The 13,232-nt window shown below is 36.7% G+C and overlaps 1 protein-coding gene across 1 annotated transcript in view; it reads right to left on the bottom strand.

Moving 5' to 3' along the window:
• Positions 1-13,232, bottom strand: part of LOC107575921 (dedicator of cytokinesis protein 4-like) — a 79,554-nt gene that overhangs the window by 35,213 nt on the left and 31,109 nt on the right. Inside the window, 6 exon segments of the mRNA XM_016262234.1 lie at positions 892-992; positions 3,766-3,849; positions 3,967-4,064; positions 6,053-6,209; positions 10,148-10,164; positions 11,079-11,204. Coding sequence (XP_016117720.1) covers positions 892-992; positions 3,766-3,849; positions 3,967-4,064; positions 6,053-6,209; positions 10,148-10,164; positions 11,079-11,204 — 583 coding nt within the window.

Raw genomic sequence — 13,232 nt, 5'->3', positions numbered from 1 at the left:
GTCATCCGCCCGGAACTGCTTCCAGTGTACAACAGTGAGCGCAAGCTACATTAAAGTGATTATTACGTTTTGAATATGGATATTTTTCTTACAAAAACGCATTGATTCACTACAGAAGGCCTTTGTTCACCCCCCGGAGCCACGAGAGACACTTTTTTATGGATGGCCGCTTTTTATTTAACTTGTTTTGGACTGAAGCATGCAACACCCGCTGAGTGCCATAAAACAGCATGAAAGATCAAAGACAATTTTTAATATAACTCCAACTGGATTCGTCTGAAAGAAGAAAGTCATATACACCTAGGATGACTTGAGGGTGAGTAATTTATGGGCTAATTTTCATTTTTCGGTGAACTAACCCTTTAAGAGCAATAAAACACGGAGTGGTTTTGTCAAAGGGCTTAAGCTACTAAAGCTTTCCAAAAATAGAGCAGCGAGTTTTTTCACCAACATTAATGCTGTTTGATTATTTGTAATGACATCATTGACAGAGGCAGGTCTCTTTAGGCTGCATTTACACTGCAAGACTTTTATTTTGATATGACATGTTTTGTCTGTGTTTACATAAAGTTCATGCTGTACCAGCATTTTAATTTTTTTGAATTTTTCTCGCAACATGAATACCTAGAACATGTCATTTTTAACTTCAAGCTTCTTTTAACTTGACACATGTGCTCATATGTGAGACGACACAGAAGACATGAGCACGGTGAAAATGGTGAAAGATGTGCATCAAGTGCGTTTACATAGAAAAACTATGGAAAAGAAGCACAAAGTCACGAAAAAAATTTCTGTGCCAGCTGACATACCTACTGCTGCAGAAAGTGTTTTTCATCAGTGACAAAAAACATTTGTCTTATAATTTGCGATTTGTAACATTATTGTGTTTACCTGTAGGAAAGGGCACCAGCGAAGTGGTTCTCGATGTAGTTGTCCATTACAGGTTTGAAGAGCTGGAATTTGCTGTCCTGCAGCAAATTTATAACGTGCACCTGAGGAGAAAAAGAAAAGCATCACTTCAATAAAGCTGTAAGCATATCCATAGCAAAATTATTATCATAATTTAAGCTAAATAAGTCCCTTTGGCTTTGGCAGAGTTTACTTTGCATTACTGACCAGCAGAATCAACAACAGCCGAATCACTTTCCAAATCACCTGTAAGTGTATCAATCTCTGGTGAATCAATCATGTGGCAGATCCATTAAATCCACTGGCAGAATCAACTGTTAATGTACATTATCCTGCTTATTATACTAGATTAATCATATGATATAATGACAGGAGTTGGATAATAGCAAGAAAAGTCTAAGATTAGATAACATGAATTACCTTTGGTGAATCATAAGGCAGTAAATCAATAACTGTTGAATCAACTTGCATCACATCAACCATTGAAACCATTGCTGGTGAATCAACTGTTCAAATGGTCTATGAACCTTTTAAGGTGCCATTTCCATGATGAATTTAAATTATTTTATGTGAAACAGGCCGAAGTAGGCCGTGGAATGATATGACACATAAAACTAGCACAGTGTAGCATTAGGACCAATCAGACACACAATTTTCCATTAGATTTAACAAATCAATTATTCATTAGATTAACAAATAATCACAGACCCCTCACCCAATAAACATACTGAGTGCCAGCATGTCTGTGAATGATCCTAGGCCCCTGGTTACCATGGCAACCAGGACACCTCAGCCAGATCAGATAAACTTTTACGACCTAAAAGTATGTAGAGAGAATCTTCCTCCTACTTCGTTCTCTCTGAAACAGACACATAATGCTATAGGAAATGACTTCGTTCTTACATTAATTCATAGACAAATTTTTCTATGACTTTCCTATCATGCATATCCCCAGGTCTTTGTGTATGATTACTACCTCCTTGTATATGGTCTTGTGTATTGTATACTATTTTAATGCATGCTTATGACAGATCACTAGTTAATGTAAACTCCCCTATACCATGTTTGGCCTCTATGAATTCATCTTCGGATGATCTAATTGAGAGTGTATATAATATGTGGATACCTATGCAACATATTAGTGTTCTAAGAATCTTCAATGGTTTGCATATCAACATCCAATCCAGTTCCATATGCAAATTACCATGCTAGAGACAAAGGATCGTAAAATGTACCTCCAAAGCTACCATTCCTCATTGGCTCACTCAAATCCTGAGGGTGTGACATCGTCACCCTTTATAGATCACTGATCTCCAGATCAGGCGGTTCTTTTAGATTCAGGAATTCCAGGAGAAGATGCTGAGCTAAGAGTCTTCAAAAAAACCACCCAAAGCTCTGGCCTAGTCTTTCCATTCATCAAGATCCTCTGACTCAAATTGGTTCTTTCTCATCAACTAACTTCAGCAGAGACCAGCTGGAGCACCAAAGTGCATCAGGACTCTCTTTTAAACAGACGAGACGTGCAAGTATCAAACTTAGTTTTATTCATTGATACATTAAGTATCATTTGCACCTTTTTACAAAAGTGTGTTTGAACTAAGAAACTGATGTTTCCTTCAGGCTGTAGATCTGTTGAATATCAAATTGTACCATAGCTTCATGTCTTTATTTCTCTTCTCTTAACTGCTTAAGCTTTAACCCCTTTTTCCTATGCCAACTGTATGCGTGTGTGTATGTTAGACTAGTTTAAGTGTTTATGTAGTTAATAAAGTCTTACTTGTATCACACTTGAGGTTGTTCATTGTTTGCTCATAACTGGAGTCCCTAATCATGCAGATTTTTGCTACATGCTCTGAGTAGTATTGTACAGTAAGAAAGTTATTTTCCTTAACCAGGAAATTACTCGTTCTATTTTTCTATTTTTTATTATCTGTGTTTTTGTTCTGTCACTGTCATTCTGTTACACTGTGGAGCTTCTGTCATGAAAACAAATTCCTCGTATGTGTAAACATACCTGGCAATAAAAACTCATTCATTCATCATTCATTCATTCATTCAATTAACGTTCTTAGAAGTGACAGACAGTTGACACTGAGATGTCAAGTAAATACTTACAGCGGATCTAAATATTTATAATTAATTATAACTAGTTATAATTAACTATTCATATTTCCCCTTTGAGCTGATTCGCTACAACAGCTATGTAGTAAATCGGTTTGTCCAAGACAACAATTGTTTGGTTTTTTTGGTAACAGACAGAAGAATGCAGCAGCTGAATCAGGTGTTCCAGAGAACTGTGTAAAAAGTAAAGTTACTGTACAAAACACTTCCTAAAAGAAAAGCCTAAAAGAATGAATCATGTAGAGTTTATTTCAAATGTGCTTTCGGATGTAGAAGTGCTTTGGATGTGAGGATGTGAGGACAGGAGTTGGATTATACCAAGAGAAGTCTAAAGGTGATGATACATGGGGAAACTTTTTTGAGCAATGTTGCTTGGGCACTTTCCCATTGAGAATGGGCATCAAATTTCTATCTGGATACTTTAGATCGGCTGTGGGCCCTGTGTCTCACCTGGTTGCCCATTGACTGCAACATTGCCCAACAACATTACTCAAAGTTTTTATGAGTTGCCATATTTGGCATGTAACTGTGGTAACACAGAGGAGGATAGATGAGGAAAGTATCTTGTACTCAATAATGGCAAGAAACCGTCTCCTTGCAGAAGAGATGGATGAGTTTGTACGAGTTTGCAGTCAAAATATGTAGAGTATCTGTGGAAACTAGAAACTTGAGAGCAATGCAGTGTCTACATTTCATATATTCACCTTCATAAGGTTTGAACAGAGCATCACTCACCAGGCAGTCAAAGACTTTTAGTCCATACCGCTGGGGACTCTCGTCTAAAATCCCAAACAAGGTGTCCAGAGTGTCCTGTAAAAACTATACAAAGACAATCAATTGTTACAGAGAAACAAAAATTGATTATTTTTTGGAAAATATTCCATGCAATGTCTGCAGATTCAGTGATAAAAGCAAATTGCTGTATGTGGTTTATACCTTAACAATTTCAGTGCCATCAATGTCCTTCAGTTTGGAGAGGCAGTCAATGATTCTGTCCGGATGGACTCTCCATTTCAGCAGGTCTAACATGTCACCTGAAAACAATATAAGAAATGTGCACTTTTGAAAAGAAACTATTTAAATTGGATTATTGATAAAGTGTCTGAATCAGTCTTTTGGCAGATCTGTTAAATCCACTGGCAAATTAAACGTTAATGAATCAACCACTAGCGAAATATCAACTAACAAATCAAATGCTGGCAAATCAACAATATACTTCAAATCAGTAGTTGCCGAATCAACCATTAAAGAATTAACAATTACCAAATCAATTGTCTGCAAAATAACCTGTTGATGAATTCTTTGTTGACAAATCAATTGTTGAATAATCCAACACTGGCAATTCAACTGCTGGTGAATCAAATGTTGCTGAATCAATCACTGGCGAATCAACTAGGTGAATCAACCATCATTACTGGGAATCAACTGTTGGGCGAATTCATCAGTAACAAATCAACGATTGGCGAATCAACTGTAGGTGTATCAACAATCATCACTGGTGAATCAATTGTTGGTGAATCAATTGGTACCAAATCAACAGCTGGCAAATCAACTTTTGGTGAATCAGCTGATACAAAATCAACCATTTGCGATTCAACTGTAGGTGAATCAATCGTTAGTAAATCAATCACTGTTGAATCAAATATAGGTGAATCAACCATCATCAGTCTATCACTGGTGAATCAACTGGTACTGAATCAACAACCGGCGAATCAACTACTGTAGGTGAATCAACTGTCAACACTAGTGAGTCAACCGCTGACAAATCAACTTCTGTTGAATCAACCAGTACAAAATCACCCATTGGCAAATCAACTGTACGTGAACCATTGTCAGCCGCCAGTTGCCCGACTTGCGCTCCCGTGGCATCTGCTGTTGCTTAGCAACCAAGACTTGCACTCTCCATGATGACACAGAGGTTTCAGCAAAAGGTAAATGGATTTCCAGCACCAGAAATCGCTTGCAGTAGCTCTGCTACTATTCCTGTACAGCTACGATTAGCTGTTCCTCCATCTTGGCTGAGCTTTCAATGTTGTTACAGAAAAGGTGAAGCTGACTGGTTGGTTCTTGTCACATGACCTGCAGTGTGCTTGCACCATTCTAAAAAGTTCTGATTTTTTCATCTCACTGTGGCATAGAAGTGCCTCTGAAAAATGAGCGTGTCACAGCGCATGAGCGTCGCGACCGTGCCGCTTCTATCATGAGCGCATTTGCCGCACATTTACATTTGAAATAAACAACTTGAGCGAGCAAAAAACGAGACCTGAACAGCCCCTGAGAGATCTTCCAAATATTTACATGGAATATGTAGGATAGCTACATGCAATGGGACAATGTGAGAATGATTTAAAAAAATTAAGTAATTGAACTAAATGCTTAGACAAAAGTGGTTTTGTCTATAGTTCACAATCTGACCGATATAGTTCAAAGATCAAGCTAAAAAAAAAAAACAGCTAAACTTTAAACCCTGAAGCTTGAGACTGAGTATAGATGCAATATAAACTGAATCTAACTTGTGTTCAGTGGCTTTGGTTAAATAACAGCCAGATGGCCGTTGATATGTGTGCAGTTGGGTGAGGGCACAGCAGAGCCGCAGAGAGACTGGGCGAAACTCCAAGGTCAACAGAGGCAGGTGTGGGCTCAGTCCGCTGTGATCTCTGGTCCAAATGCAGGCCTCTCTGTTTTTGCCACTATTACCATGACATTCACCTGCTGAAGGGCTCAGATCGATATATATATATCACAATATCAAGGTCATGATGCAGACAGGGTCATATGGCACAGAGACAAGGTATTTATGAAATCACCGCTCTTCTAACAGACATCAGACTGGATGGGATAGATCTGAGATCTTAACTAAAACATTCATTTCCATTACAGATTCACTTGCTGGAAATGTATACATTTTTGTGTTTTTTCATGATGTGTTTATGCCAGATCAGGTTTAGCTTAATCTAAAATCTTAAATCCAGATAACTTAATTTAGTTTTATGGCATATTGTAAGGAGGAACATTCTCTCACCATTCTGAGTGAGTTTAGTGGAGCAGAGAGACGACTGGATCCAGAAAGACTCTTTGCTGTTCTTTATTGTCTGGTTGTTGCCCGGCTGGAGGCTGGCTTTGGAAAATGGCAGTTTGAGGTACCGAGAGGGATCCTGAAGATCAGCTGTCTCTTCACACTATTGTGAGGGAGACAGTGAAGTTCAAAAGACACAAAAAATGTCACTAAAACACAACAGATACTCACAAAGAAACCATGGATATCACTTTGTATTAAAAAAAGGGTTGGCCACCCCACTCACAACTGCTGCTTCTGTCTCTTTTTTCTTGACAAGAATTGCATTTATTTAGTTGCAGAATTGTGTTTATTTAGTTGCAGAACATCTTTACATCTACATCAAACGGGAAACTTTTCAGATGCGCACTCAACTTCACCTCAGCATGAGGCGTTAGTCAAACGAGCGCAAAAAAGGCCATATGTCAGTAAAAAACTAAATTTCCTGTCCTGTCAGCCGTTATACTGTGCTCGTAGCACGTGCACTTCAATTGCACACACAAATGTAGTGGCATGCGCTGTATATCACTTCATATTAAAGCACAAATGAAACTACGAGCATGCAATGTCGTAGTTATGTCGTCAGTTAAGTCATAAAGTTACCAAAAAGGCGGCTAAAGCTGCCTTAAAACTGTGTATGTATTTGTTATATAGGAGTCAGATTTAAGAACGTCTCTGAAATGCAGTGGTTTTCAAAACTGTCCTGGAACAGCCCAGCACTGTCTCCCTTATCTAACACACCCGATTCAACATGTCAGCTCATTAGTAGAGACTTTAACACCTGAAGTGGGTCAGAAAAGGTAAAGAGTTGTGAGAAAATATGATGCGTGTCAGATCCACGTCATGCTAAGCAGCGGCAGCTCTTAAAGCAGCCAAAATAACCTAATAACCAGCTGCTGTGACGTCTGTTAATCAAAGAACAAAAGAAAAAAGAGGAAATCAATAACTTTAGTATCTTTAATGATTATTCTTTAATTAAGAATTTAGTGTTTGATAACTTTATTCAATTTCTGTATATTTCCAACTTTCTGAAGGGCACAGGAAGCTAAATATGACATTTATTATAATGGGTTTATGTGAAGATTGTTTTTTTAAGTTCACTTAAATTAGAAGTAATTTTTTTAAAGTCTAATAAATGTTCAAATTGATAGCCGAAATGATTGCGATATAAAAGTATATTTAAAAACTTTAATGTTAGGTGGGATTAATCACGAGTAATTTCAGAAAAAATGTAATTTTGTAATAATGTAAAGTAATTAGTTAATTTTTTTAATCGATTGACAGCACTACTTTATTTACATAAATTTGATGTATTAAATTAGAGATATTAGATCATCTATTTATTTATATCTACATACATTAAAAATAAAATATTTCTTGTGTAGAATTTAGGGATGTTGAAGTTAACGCGATAACGCATTAACATAATCTCACTTTAACAGAGTTTTCTTAATTTTTTTTTTTAAACCGCAGTTAAAGGGTTAGTTCACCCAAAAATGAAAATTAGCCCATAAATTACTCACCCTCAAGTCATCCTAGCTGTATATGACTTACTTCTTTCAGACGAATCCAGTCGGAGTTATATTAAAAATTGTCTTTGATCTTTCAAGCTGTTTAATGGCACTCAGCGAGTGTTGCAGTCAAGGGTGTAACTTTGGTTTAAGAAGTGGGGGGGACACAAAATGGGGGAAAATGTTTTCGATTTGAATCCCATTTCCTGCATGTACATAAATTTATGGACTATGGTGATACAAAATCCAGGAAATAATTAATAATAAATATAATAAATAAAGTTGATTAATGATCAATTCAGGCAAAAAGAATAGTAGGCTACTAAACTATGAATAAGAAAAAGCTTACTTTCTTTATTGTTTAATAGGGGCCGATCGCCAAGACTTGAGAGAATAATTTTATAAAGTCGAAAATGGTACCTTAGGCTCCACTCAACCAGTGTGTCTCTGTTAACACACTTTTGAAGCATCGCTCCCCTCACCATTGAGGGTTATTGTGAGCATGGTGCTTTCTTTCGAGCATTTGAATGCTCTTTCTTCTGAGGAGTTGGATTCCTCGCTCCGTGGGCTGTTCTGGGAAAATGTTTTCGATTTGAATCCCATTTCCTGCATGTACAATACAAAATGTACTATGGTGATACAAAATCCAGGAAATAATTAAGTTGATTAATGATCAATTCAGGCAAAAAGAATAGTAGGCTACTAAACTATGAATAAGAAAAATATGTCTTACTTTCTTTATTGTTTAATAGGGCAAGTTTACTCAAGACTTGAGAGAATCATTTTATAAAGTCGAAAATGTTCACCATTAATGTTTTGAATAATGTGAGACTCAATTTCCACTGTTAAACAAAACTAACCGCTGTACCTGAAAATATAAAATAAATCACTTGTTGCACAGGACAGAATGTTCTACATCAGTGGTTCCCAGACTTTTTAGAGTGGAGTACCCCCTGAGGCATTTCTGCTTAGGCCTACCCCCTCTCTTCCACTTAGACTGCACCTTTTCCATTAAAGGACAATATTTGCCCCCTAAATTGACTTTCCAATGCATTTTTTTCATCTTTATAAATAGAATATTAATGTTTAAAATAAAAATAAAAAGTCAATAGATTAATATGCAATGATTAAAAAAAAGTGAAAAGTGATTATTTTAAATACTAAAACCGCCACCTTTTCCATTAAAGGACAATATTTGCCCCCTAAATTGACTTTCCAATGCATTTTTTTAATCTTTATAAATAGAATATTAATGTTTAAAATAAAAAAAAATGTCAATAGATTAATATGCAATGATTAAAAAAAAGTGAAAACTAAGTAAGTCACTGTCTAATGCGTGAGTCATCGAGTCATTTGTTCATTCAGTAACTAAGCAAGTCGGTGTATTTATAAATGAATCATTGAATCAACGATTCGTTCACGAAACACCGCAAAACTAAGCATTTTGTTCGCGTACCCCCTCTGTCGTACCACGTACCCAAGTTTGGGAACCACTGTTCTACATTAAATATTTAGCTAACAACAGTCTGTTACCTAGCAACAGTGTATGTTAACGTTAGCTCAGTCAAAGTAGGCTAACATTAACAGGTGTAGACAGAAAATATGATTATTCTGACCTGAGCTAATTTACTGAATCAAACTCACATCTCCTTTCTTTCTTTCTTTTCATCCATGATGACACTGAAGTCATCTGTTGCTGCTTCTGGCGTTTCATCGCTGACTGTGCCGCAACCGCGATACCTGCTCATTAGAACTTTAGTGAGCTATTTTTAGAGTGTGCACCTGTTTTTATAGTCTATGGTGTGCACGCGACGTTCCTGGATGCACACGCTCATGAAAAATGGGGGCAAAAACAAAAGTGTTGCGTTTATAATTTTGTTCAGTGTATGAGTGGCTTTGGAAAATAAATCGCACCACGTTTCAGATGAAAAAACGCGTCTTCTATTTCTGAAAATATCACAGTTAGGAGATTTATAACGAGTGGTTCCCTACATTATTACAGCAAAGCACGTGATTACAGTACTAAGCCGCTGCAATGGAGCAGCTCCAATGCTATTAAATTAAAGATGATATACCATAGAGCAAAACAATGAACAGTGAAAGTAACAAAAACTTGTAAAATACATTTTAATGGGCATAATTAAGTGTGAAAATAACCGAAGGATATACAGTGAAACCAAAAATTATTCAGAGACCAGATATAATTTGATATTTTTTTACTAGTGGGTGCAGGACACTATAGTTCACTATAGTTTTTATGTAAGTGAGGATAGCAAAATAAAGTAAACTGTGACAAATCATAACCAAAAATTCTTCATACAGTGGACTACCAGTAAAATTGATACAAATTTGGGACCAAAAATTATTCAGACCGAGTCTGAGAAAAAAACTGAAGTTCAGGTTTGCATTAAGCTGGGTGACAGCATGCCCAGGAGACTACAGACTGTCATTAAGGCTAAAGGTTGCCCGACAAAGTATTCATAGTTGTGTAAATACTGTCATACTAACAGCGGTCTGAATACTTTTTGGTTGATTGTAATCTTTTACATACCTTTCGATCAAAATTATCTAACATTATCAAGATGAATTTGTTTTGACACAGTTTAACTTGTTGTTGAGTTCTTGTTATATTTTATTACCATTTTCTAAACTATAGCGAATAAACTGTGATAATGTGTGAAATGTTGTAGGTGTTTGAATAAATTTTGGTTTGACTATCTATTTGATAAATGAAGTTAACCAACTAACGTTATACATACTCTTTTGGTTTCTGTACCCAATATTTAAAACATTTACAAATGCAAAATATCGGTATCGGTACTCGGTATCGGCAAGTACCAAAAATAAAAGTATCGGTATCAGGCGAGTACTGGAAAAAGTGGTATCGGTGCATCCCTAATTATAATGTAAGGCTCATTCCTTTACACATACATACAGTCTGAGTAGGACAGCAAAACTGTTGATGTTAGAAACACCACAAAACATTTCTAATTACTCTGTCAACACATGTGGCTCAAAGGTGCCTCGTTGCCTACTGAGGGTGTGAAAGTAATTTTGTTCTTTTGTCATGCATGTACATTATGTGACAGTGAGCAACACAAGAACATGTACGTTTACATGTATGAACATGTACATTTGTACAACATTTGACTACCTGTATGGTATCTTTATTAGATGTGTCTGTGTTATATTATGACATAAATGACACTGTGATATCTCAAAGTTCACGGTAACTCAATAAAAACTGTATTTTGTTCCTGTAAAGCCTGTATTTACACTGCTAATCTATGAATTAACTGCATAATGACATGATTAAACCATTACAACAAATGGCACGGAGCGGCCACATTATCATATGATGTTATTGAATGACAAAAGATACCGTAAAGCTAGAGCTTTAATTTACATAATGCAAAACATAAATTCAATATTAAGGTGATGTAAAAACGACAACTAATGACAACTAAATGCGATTATCCCACCTGGAATGATGATATCAGAGAATCCCAGCCTCTTAGTAATAGAAACGTTGCGGGTGAAAAGACGCATGTAATCCTTGCGAATCTGTTCCATATCCCCATGCAGGAGTTGGAGAGAGACATTAAGGCCTACAAAATAAACACAAATGCATTTCAATAAACCTTTGTGGTAACATCTGACAGTATCATATCATATGTACTGTAAACAGACAACATCCAAGTGTCTGCCAACAAAAAAAAGCTGGATTTCCTGTTACTGTATGTAAAGCAAGTCTGGAACAGAACATAATCTTAAAAGAACATGCATCATGTTTTCAGTCTCACAATTTACTGAATAATTTCTTAACACATTGTACAAAATGTAAAAATAAATGAATAATTTATATTATTCACAAAAGAAGATATTCTGATAACCATATATGTTGATAAAATAGTTTTGGGGTCCCATTAATTTCCATACAGTATGTTTTGTCCATACTATGAAAGTCAATGGGAAACCATTTGGTTACCAACATTCTTCAAAATATTTTCTTTTATGTTCCACAGCCACACAAATCATACAGGAACAACAAGAGTTAAAATTTTTGGTGGGACTATCCCTAAATAAAATTAAAATTAACTTCAACTTGACACAGTCAATCCCTCTAAACAACTGCCAAATTTGTTTTATTTCCACCGTGTTAATTTTCTGCTTAAGTTGCAATTACTAAATAATAAAAAACCCACAGAATTACATAAATTTTTTTTAAGTTACAGAGTTCAAAAGGTCCTGCATGACAGGAATGACCCAGCTGCCTCTTTATGAAATTAAATATTGGTAATCCGGTGCCCCATTTGTAACATTTGTGCTTGTTACCACAATCTCGTCATCGAATCAATAATAGATCTTATTTTGATCCACCACACTTAATGACAAGCATTTCTCTGCCTCCCTCATTTATGCGACTGATGAAAGCCAATGATTCTGACATCCGTGCACTAGATTTACACTTTAAAGTCCCAAGTCTCTTTGAAGAAACACTTTGTTTCTCGAGCAATTTCATCACAAAGCCCAGCAAGATGTTGAGTTCTTACAGATGGAAATTTCACCCATTCCCATTCCTTTATTCGTCTAAATGACTTTCATCTTAAGTATAATCCTGCTGTACATCTGCTGAGGGACACAGCCTGCGGTTTCGACTGACATGAGAGAAACTGCATAATCTCCTTCCTGCTTTTTTTTCTATCTGGCCCTCTTCTTCATGCTTAAAGGGTTAGTTCACACAAAAATGAAAATTCTGTCGTTAATTACTCACCCTTGTGTTGTTCCAAACCTGTAAGACTTTCATTCATCTTCAAAACACAAATTAAGATATTTTTGATGAAATCTGAGGGCTCTCTGACCCTCCCATAGACAGCAAGGTAACTACCGCGTTCAAGGTCCAGAAAAGTACCAAGATGATTGACAAAGTAGTCCGTGTGACATCAGTGGTTCAACTGTAAAGTTACGAAGCTACGAGAATACTTTTTTGCGCAAAGAAAACTAAAATAACGACTTTATTCCACATTTTCCACTTGTGGACTCGCGTTCACGAGAGTACCATGACCCAAGCGTGTGGCGGCGCCGGCGCTGACCCAGTTCCGGCGTGATGACGTCATTACACCGGATCTGGGTCAGCGCCGCCACACGCTCGCGTCATGGTACTGTCATGAACGCGAGTCCACAAGTGACGCAGAAGACGAAAATGTGGAATAAAGTTGTTATTTTTGTTTTCTTCGCGCAATAATTTATTCTCGTAGCTTCGCAACATTACAGTTGAAACACTGATGTCACACGAACTACTTTGTCAATCATCTTGGTACTTTTCTGGACCGTTAACGCGGTAGTTACCTTGCTGTCTATGGGAGGGTCAGAGAGCCCTCAGATTTAATCAAAAATATCTTAAATTGTGTTCCGAAGATGAACGAAGGTCTTACGGGTTTGGAACAACACGAGGGTGAGTAAATAATGACAGAATTTTCATTTTGGGGTGAACTAACCCTTTAAGCCTCCGATGTCTTCCTCAGGGTCTTTGACTCTTTCATTCGGCAGGAAAACTGTCTCATACTTCACAAACAACAGACATTGCAGGTGAATTCTGGGAAATATTTCAGTTTTGGGTTGCATAGATGAGGTTT

The sequence above is a fragment of the Sinocyclocheilus grahami genome, unplaced genomic scaffold (genome assembly GCF_001515645.1).
Source record: "Sinocyclocheilus grahami isolate Dianchi unplaced genomic scaffold, SAMN03320097.WGS_v1.1 scaffold31.1, whole genome shotgun sequence".
Lineage (NCBI taxonomy): Eukaryota > Metazoa > Chordata > Actinopteri > Cypriniformes > Cyprinidae > Sinocyclocheilus > Sinocyclocheilus grahami.
This window is presented reverse-complemented; position numbering and strand designations above follow the sequence as displayed.